At 31.0% G+C, this 9,565-nt stretch overlaps 2 protein-coding genes across 3 annotated transcripts in view; both read right to left on the bottom strand.

Annotated features, from left to right (window-relative positions):
• Positions 1–484: 484 nt before the first annotated feature.
• Positions 485–1,178, bottom strand: LOC108977051 (probable serine/threonine-protein kinase dyrk1; the record flags this gene model as incomplete). The annotated part of the gene is given in 1 exon segment (XM_018946548.1): positions 485–1,178. A coding segment is annotated over 1 exon segment (243 nt). The 3' UTR covers positions 485–904.
• Positions 1,179–1,273: 95 nt separating this feature from the next.
• Positions 1,274–9,565, bottom strand: part of LOC108977049 (putative polypeptide N-acetylgalactosaminyltransferase 9) — a 96,762-nt gene continuing 88,470 nt past the window's right edge. For both annotated transcript variants that reach the window (XM_018946543.1, XM_018946544.1), the window contains exons 10-11: positions 4,632–4,739; positions 1,274–1,489 (exon numbers count right to left, since the gene is read on the bottom strand). In XM_018946543.1, the coding sequence (XP_018802088.1) occupies positions 1,328–1,489; positions 4,632–4,739 (270 nt within the window). In that variant the 3' untranslated portion in view covers positions 1,274–1,327. The remainder of the gene's footprint in view (positions 1,490–4,631; positions 4,740–9,565) is intronic.

The raw sequence follows: 9,565 nt of genomic DNA, 5'->3' as shown, positions 1-9,565 counted from the left end.
CGCATAGTTGTTTTAAATTTCGGAATTTTTAAATTTCAAATAAAACTTATTAAAAACAAAGAACATAAATTAAACAAAATTACAACGTTCATCAAACCGCAACTCACTCACACAAAATCTATTTCTACATATATTTTGCTTTTCAACTACTTTTTCAAAGCAGCTTTGCCGACACAATCTGATATAATTTTTAAATGCAGCGTTACCAACTTAATACTTAAGTTTCGTTAAACTACATTTGACTAAGTCTTGATTGCTTAAAATTAATTTTTTTTTTATGTAATTACTAATTAATTTCCAAAACTATTTTGACTTCATATGCACTTTTACAAAATAAACATTACCTACTTTCTCATATGTATATGTAAATATGTATAGTATGTCTTAAACTCTGCACTTAATTATATTTCATTACACACACTGTCTTATTTTTATTTTATTTTTTTATTTTTTATTAAACTTAAATTTTTTATATTACAGTATGTTTTTCGCTTATCCTTTTTTTTCTTAGTTTTATTTTCTACTTTAGTCTTACTCTACGCTTAATGTTACTGTACAACAGTCGTCCTTTGTTTTTGCCGTTTAAGTTGGTTTGCGTAAATGCACAAATGTGTGTGTGTATATGTTTGTGAAGTTATACATTTTTCAACACGAACGGAAGCTTAACGATTATATGATTGTATTTATGTATATGCGTATATGTGTGTGTAAGTACTTCTGCTACAACATCCTGCTACCTGGAAATGCTCGACAACAGCTTGCATGCAAACAACCATAAGTGCATATGGTTATAAATTTATATAATATAATATTTACATATGAAGCCCGCCTGTTGGCCACGGCGTATGAGTGACGATGCGCTACACTATTTATGGCTGTGTATGTGTGTGTGTGCCGTTTCACATTACAGCCACGGATAATTGTGACCATATTGCACTTCAGCTGCTATAATGGGCTGTTTTTGTCTGTAGTGTTGTTGTTGTTGCTGCTGTAGTTGTTGTTGTTGCTGGTGTTGCTGTTGCTTGAAGCGTTCTCTCGCCAGTTGTGCCACTTCAGTCGCTTGCTGCAATTTATGTTGCTGTCGTTGCTGTTGTTTTTGTAGCTTACGCTGCTGCTGTTGTCCTTGTCCGCCACTTCCGTATCTCATTTGTTGTGACGCTTTATGTTCTATATATCCGTGTTGTTGATTGTGCTTCTGTTTCAATTGTTGTTGTTGTTGCTGATTCTGTTGCTGCTGTTTTTGTTGTGCATTTCCTGTGCGTAATTTATGCTATTTTCGTCGCTTGTGCGTCGGCAATAAAACTGTGCCGTTGGCATAAAAGTAACCTCACAATTTCGATGGATCGTAATTTTCGAGCTTCCATTGTTGTCGCAATTGATTCGAATCACACTCCTCCATGACCACTTTGTCCTTCTTCTCCGATATGGCCAGACACTTGTCTGATGAACCGTGTCGTATTTGACGCATSTGCTGATTATACTTCCAGAACTGCAAGGTGGGAGAGACGGTGGCGAGCGGCAGAGCGATTGAGCGGTGTTGAGAATGACACGGTTAAATGTAAAGTACAAAAAAGGTGTTAAAATTCATTCAAATATATGCTATAAAATAAGCTAAGCTAGTAAAAGCAAAATTAATTTTCGCTTTTATCGATTTTATGGTTGTCCATCACACTATTTGAATTTTTTTTGTTTTTTTTTTTTTGGTTTTTTACATGTGGAAGTGGTAAAAAAAAAAAAAAAATAAACAACAGTTTTTTCGCTATTCTTTATGTTCAGGAACTGGTCTAATACCTATATCCATACAATAAGCCGTTCAAAAATGTTGGCAGAAACTGCTGAACAATTGTTTCATAGTAGCGCTTTAACTTACAGCGAAATAATTGTTGCCTACTTTGAGTGGCAAGTGAATGTGATTTCAAGTGCAAATCTTTAAGTTTATAGTATATACTTGAGATAAAAGCGCTTTACCTCAATATTGTACTCAAAACTCATTGTATTAGTATAAACAAGATTGCAGAGACTCTCAGTATAACTTTTGCTGAGACGACTCAACTTCAGCTTGATGTCTTAAGTACAAAGGATTTCTTTCGCAAAAAAGGTTATTGAATACACACGAAGAAAATTAAATCAAAATTTCATTTTATTGTTTCACATTTCATTTGTGGACTAAAAAACATTGCGCTCTGAGGAGATCGCTACGTGCCGATAGAGCTCGTAATATTCATGAAGATCAAGGGACTAAAAGATCTAGTTTAAGTATTTGAATTTAAATAAGACTGCCTCAAAACAAAGTATTTTGAAGAATTTTGTATAGATTTTAACCACTTTTTAATAGCTCTTTAAGTTGAGACCACTGACTCGGAATTTGCTGAAGAGAAATGTCGAAAGAACGAGGAAAATATGGCGTCGTTTGCTGTCTCTATTGGACTACTTTTGTGGCGTCCTTATTGTAAAACCAGTTACTTGTTGTATTAGCTTATAAAGCGTTGTCCACAATCGTACTTTCTAAAGAAGAGTTTAAAATTAAAAAAAAAAATTTTAATAAAGAGCAAACTAGCCCTTGTAAAGTGGCCTAGTCTTAAAACTAAACTAAATTTTGAATATTTTTGTCAACAAACAGCATAAGATTGGTACCTAATAATCGAAAAGAAATACTTCAAAAGGCGTAAGTCTACAAAGAGCATCAGTGGAGCTCTTAGAATAATGCAAAGTCAGGCACTCATCGTAATTTTATGTTTACTGCCCACATATGTATTTGCTCTGTAAGAAACTGGTAGAGAAGTCAGCTCTTAAGCTAAAGGAAACCTCACTATTATTCGTCTGTAATAAGGGACATTCGATGATGCTTAGTAAGTACGCACATCGAAGCAATAAAAAAAAGTGACTTCCCTTTCAGAAAGGCGAGGAAAAAAGTTCGGTCTATAAAATTGACTTCGCTTCCAGGGTGGAGTGGAAAAGGGCTTCGGTGGACAGGGACCAAGGGTTAAGTATCTATGTATATGCAAAGGTAAAAACTAGTTAATCKAGTGGCAGGTGGTGTCTTTGTTTCAAAATTAGTTACCAATATCGCTTACCGACCACTAGCCAATTGCATGGTCTTCTAAGCGAATTCTACAGCAATTAAAGAAATCTTTCCTGCTACGACAACAAGAAATACGTCCTAGATACAAATAACCAAGCGACTTTAAAACCGCTAAAATTTGTCATGATTGATCTCTTGGTGGATCTAACATCCTATTTCACGATAAACCTGCACTGGATTCGAAAACATAGTGATATGGTTGGCAACTGCGAGGCAGATAAACTAGCCAGTGCAGGCGATACTCTATACTAGACTCCGAAAAAGAGGAAATTTATATGCCTCTGGCGACTTGTAGAWATTTGGTCAAAAAATAACTTATATATACAGCTGGGTCACGGTTTAGTCCATCCACATCACAAGTAGACTGGACGCACAATACAATGACTTTTGTAGAAGAAGGAGGTAGAAAATGAATGAGAAGGAGAAGAAGATGTTCTTCATCTACACGAATGCAAGGGTTTGTATAGGAAAATATTTTTTTTTTAAATCTCAGAATTGAAAAAAAAAAAAAATCCAGGTATATTTCGCTAACGCAGAACCGCCTATTGTGTTGGGAATTGTTAGGAAAAGGATCACACCTATCCGACGATGATTCCTCGGAGGTGACGCAAATAAAACTTGTAGTACTGATGAACTTCATCAGCTAAACAGGTTGATACAGTGAGCTGATAATAGAGCGAGGGAACTTTAGTCCGGTTGGTTTGGAAATTGAATCGAAAGTGTTATATGCGTCGTCAGACAACCCCTCCAGCAATGGTAAAACCTGACCAGCTGTAAAAAATATGTCCAAAATGTTTAATTAAGCTGTAAAATTATATGCTAAGTAAAAAAAGAACAATATTAAGCTCCATATAAAAATACTAAAAWTATATTATGTGTATCGATCTAAATMTTTTAGGCATCAGATGGCTGCCATTAAGAAAACGGCCCMTAAAATAGATTTGAAGAAAGAGTTTGGGATTTGAATTTGGTAGYAMTAAGTTTCTTSAAGATCCYCTTGCCTTTMAAAGGGCATCAGATGGCTSCTAATGAGATATTGARAAAACGACTCATAATTGTGGAGAAAGTATAATGTTTCAATTTAGTAGACCTAAGTTTCTTGCAGATCATGCTTCCTAAAATATGCTTCAAAACTCTTTCCTTTTAATAGACGACTTTTCAGGAATTTTTTTTCATACTTCAAAAAAAACAAAAAAAAAACAAAAATTTGTGCTTTTACTGTATGGATTCCTGACCACAGGTTGAATTTTTAAAATATCTATATTTTCTCTCATAACCATATCAATTTTAATATCTTAAAGAAATTTAAAAAAAATGTGGGTATTTTTTCTGGAAGCCTTAAAAAACTCTCCAAAACCATTCTACAATTTTTCTGATTTCATTGCTCCAAAACGATTCTGTTTACCAAATTATGCAATCAATCAAGCCAGATGACAGTAAAATAAACCTATACATTCAAACACATATCATTTTCAAGTTTATGTGCTTTACCCCCACACACTCTTCTGACCAAACGTTCGCGGCGTTTCATAAACCATTTGAGGCTTACCTGATTTCCTTTCGAGCCGTGACATGGATACAGAACCACATCGTTGCCAGCATAATCGAGACAGGCCTCATCGCGTCGTATTTCACCGCCTTTGCTCAGCATCCAATACTGCGGCRCGTTGCATGCACATAACGGTGTTTACATGCGTGTGTGTTGCGAACATTAGCGCGTGTGCGTGTATTTGGTTTTGTCATGTGGCGACCACGGAGCATACGTTGGTYGGGGTTTAGTTGATTGTTCGGTTATATAACGGCATAAATACACAGCGATACAGCAGCACGCACGAGTAACGATGTCGTAACGGTACCCATTCAATATTAATGTGAGGCGCAGTGCAACGGTGGCAAATGCAGTTGTGTTGACCGTGTGTGTGTGTTCCCGGCACATCCCAAGGGGCAAAGTTGTTGTAAAATAAAATATTGAATTTATTTCGTTAGTGGAGTTGTAATACAAATGAAAAACAGAAAGCTGCAAAAAAAAAAAAAAAAAAAAAAAAAAAAAAAAAAAAAAAAAAAAAAAAAAAAAAAAAAAAAAAAAAAAAAAAAAAAAAAAAAAAAAAATGGCGCAAACGGAATGCGTGCGTGAAATAATAAAAATAGCGAAAACGGAAGAGAAACGAAATAAAAAATGAATTAAAGCAAAATTATTTATGTACGAGAAATGAGCAAAMACAAAAAAGCGAAATAAAAAATGGCAAATGGAAAAACCGTGAAATGCATGAATGATAAATAAGAAAAATAATATATGGCCAAAGGCGATTATGGTTATGGTATTGTTTGCGTGTAAGTGTGTTGATGGTGARTGTATGTGTACTTAATTTTTTCTTCCAGCGAAGCCGTTTAGCAGTGAAGAAAAATACTGATTCTTAATTTTAATGATTGTTGACTTAAATCGAGTAAATAAGGAATATGCGCATATAGCAACTAAGATAATTAATTTAATGCAGCAAATTTTTAGAAAAGAGCGAATTTGGTATAAAAACTGGTATATATAGCATAACTGATATATTCAAAGGTAACTAAATACTGAGATGCTTTTAACAAACACTAAGTTTGGAGAGTACTGAGTCAAAAAATAGTTGGTATAAATCACCTAAACTGGTATAATTAAAAAGAAATAGTTTCGTGGACGGCTATATCAAACTCTGAACTGTGAATAGTAGCGAGTTGGAAGGCAATTTATGTAAATCACATAAACTGGTATAATTAAATTTTAGCGGATTCCGATTTGAAATGCAACTGGTATAAATCTCATAAACGATTGTRAAATAGAACTCGATTCGTGGTCGTCTAACCAATAGTTGAATGTGGAGAGTGGTGATTTCATGCCACAACCGGTATAAATTTCATAAATGGGGTGAAATCAAATAGAACTAGTTACACAGTCACCAACACCTGTCGCTAAACTTCGAAGACTGGCGACTAGAATAGCCACTATTATAAAACACATAAACTAGTATAATAAAGTACAGTTCGATTTTCTAAGAGCTCTAACACTCTGAAACTCACTAACTTTAGGGAAGAGCGACTCGAACAACAATTCGTATAAATCTTATAAACGGGTGTTAGCAAAGGTAAATATATTTGTAGTTAGCTGTAAAAAACGCTAAGCTTTGTAGAGTGGCGAGTCGAACGACAACTGGTATAAATTTCATAAACTGGTATAATCAAACATAGCTGGATTTCCAGGTGAYTCGACACTCGCTAAACTTTAGAGAAAAGCGAGTTGAATGGCAATAGGTATAAATCACATAAACTGGTATAATTGTAACTTTTTTCAGATGTGGTTATAAAGCTTGCTAAACTTTTCCGACAGTGGCAAATTGATAAAAAATGGTATAAATCTCATAAACTAGTATAATAAAAAATTAATAACAAAAGCGTTATATCATTTTCAGTAAATATTATTGTTTTACCATCACAAGTAATTTTTTAGACAATATAGCAGATGGTTTTTAAAATTATATATATAGTTTTATATGCTTGCATATAAAGTTCGAATTGTTATTATAGAATTAGACTGAAATTAGGCATTTTAAAGAAAAAAAAAAATAAAAGTTTGCTCTATATTAAATTATTTTTGAAAAATTTGTTTTTATTTGCTTTGAAGTAAAATTAAATAGTATCTAAATCAGATTTTCTCCCTTCAATTAAACTGAAACTGGTGTAATTTTTTAAGCTTTAAACTAGACTTTTTTCAGATATTTTTTGAGTTAAAATAAAGTTGGTATAATCTGTGACGTTTTAAACCAAATTTTTGTATCTTCCTTGAATTAAATGAAACTGGTATAATTTTTGACATTTTAAACTCAACCTTTTTSAGATATTTTTTGAAATAAAATGCAGCTCGTATAATTTTGGATTTATTTTCAGCTAAAATTTAACTGGTGTAATTTTTAACGTTTGAAACTAAAATTTTCCGACCTAATTTGGAGTAAAATTTAACCGGTATAATTTTTTACTTTTTAAACTTTTTAAAATATTATATTGAAATAAGACCAAACTGGCATAATTTTTTACTTCTTAAACAAAATTTTTCTAGATCTAATTTGAAGTACACTGAAACTGGTATAATTTTTGACATTTTAAACTAGATTTTTTCAGATCTTTTTAGTACTAGTAAATGAAAGTAGTATAATTTTTGATCTTTTTAACTAGATTTTTCAAATCTTTTATGAAGTAAAATTAAACTGGTATAATTTTTGATATTTTAAACGAGATTTTTTCAAAACTATTTTCAAGCAAAGTGAAACTGGTATAAGCTTTGACGTTTAAAACTAGATATTTTCGATATATTTTGAAGTAAAATGAAACTGGTATAACTTTAGTAGTTCTTCTACCTAATGAAAAAATTAAAGTTTGTTCTATATGAAATTATCAGAAAGCAGTTTTACCCTCTATGTGTATAAATTAAATTAATTTAATTATAGTCCGGTTTCGAACTAAATTTTTTCAGATTTCTTTTGAAGTAGTCTGAAACTGGAATAATTCTGGCCTTTTTAAATTAGAGTAGAGTTAGAGTAGAGTTTTTTTAAGTAATCTGAAACTGGTAAGATTTTAATAATTTAGCCTAAAACTAGTATAATTTTAATCGACCTTCCAGACGACATCACGCAAAATTAACTAGCTACTTGCATGGTAAAAAGGCAGTTAACTGTGTAATTCGACTTGTGGTTCATATTTGAGTCTTCTGAAGGCTGTTTTTAAAATAAATGCTCGGCCTTTTGAGACTTTCTTCATTAAGGCAACGATTGCAATTTGCGTCRACAATGTGCTGGTATTTCACTTCAAAATTACAATGAGTAGGAATGAATGTATGCCATTTCAATATGAAGCAAACTTAATGAGCATGTGAATGAAATTGCTGGCATTAAATGGAATTGTATTTGTTGTACTCATTTTGTTTTGTTACGCTTAACGTTGATGACATTGTAAATATTATGTTAATATTTGTAAGAAATGCATAAGAAGTATCTTCGAATTTGCAACTTCCTGTTTTCAGTCGATTAAATACGCGTACTTGTGCTTTGTATGAAAAATTTAGATTAAACATTTTTGTTATAATTTCTTTCATTACTCTGTTTTGATTATTATATTAAATTGGATTTTGAGAGTGCCGTTCATATAAATTTTTATTAAAAATTTTAGTTATTTATTTTCAAGTCAATATTATCTCTTCAAATCACTTTTTTCGAACTTGTATAAATATAAATGGAAATTGAACGTCAAAACATTGCGAATATATAATTAAATATTCATATATGTATATAAAAATGATTAAATATTAACAACACTTTCACGCTGCCAAAATGTGCAAGTACTTTGAAAAGCAGTCTGCTAAATATATTCGCAACATGTTTTTATATATTTGTCACACAAACACATGCATACAGTTAGGCGCACAGCAAGTGCATATTTTAATGCAATTTTTTTCGGTTTTTATGCGCAGCGCCGTTAATTTGGGCATTATGAAAATATAGTGATAGGAAGTGTGAAATATTTTGCAATATTAATGAATGCGAATTGAAAAAAAAATAATAATAATAATAAATGTTGCATAGTTGGAGGCGCATATGTAAAAATATATAAATGCCATTGCATTTTCCTTTTAATGAAAATTATATTTTCGCATTTTTACGTTGATATTTTTTTGTTTGCCGAGAAGTTAATAAAAGATACACTGTATGCCATAATTGTTTATTTCTTTAATATTGCAAATTTAATATTTTTTTAAGAAAATATGATAACTTGTATGTTTACTATAAAGTAGTGAATTGTGTATAAATTAAATGGCATTTGAGTTTTTTCAATACTTGGTAACTGTTATTAAAAAATTTGTGAAACACGTGTTAACATTTTCGCACTATATTGAAAGCTGTATCTTTAATTTTTTAAACGTTTTTAATATTTTTTTTTTTTGTTTAGTTAGTGTTTTATAAAAAATTATAATTACCTATGTACGAAAAAACTATACTAAATGAATATATTGTTTACAATTAAATATTTATTATACAAAATTACGAAATTTATATGAAAAATGTATTTCGTCTCAGCTGATTAAATAAAATATCAAAAAATAATTGAGAAAAAATATACTTTTAAAAAGTTTTGAAAAGTATTTATTAAGAAATTTATTTGAAAAAAAAATATAAATTGAGAAGAAGCTTTTATTAAAATATATATTTTATTTTTGAGAAAAATAAATGTTTGCATAAAAACAGTAATGTTACACAGACCCTTTTTAAATTTTTAATGGGACACCAGTTCCCTCTATCTTAGATAATATACGACAAAACTAGCCAAGAAAAATTAAGAGAAATACATTTTAATAAAAAATGTATGTACACAAAATAGAAATTATTTATTGGGAAATCGATTTATTTATTAAGAGCATTATGTAAAAAAGTTTTAGAAATATTATTTAAATGTAGATAT

The sequence above is a fragment of the Bactrocera latifrons genome, unplaced genomic scaffold (assembly GCF_001853355.1).
Source record: "Bactrocera latifrons isolate USDA-ARS-PBARC rearing strain unplaced genomic scaffold, ASM185335v1 scaffold_83, whole genome shotgun sequence".
Taxonomy (NCBI): domain Eukaryota; kingdom Metazoa; phylum Arthropoda; class Insecta; order Diptera; family Tephritidae; genus Bactrocera; species Bactrocera latifrons.
Note: the sequence above shows the minus strand (reverse complement) of the source record. Positions and strands in the feature narration are given on the sequence as shown.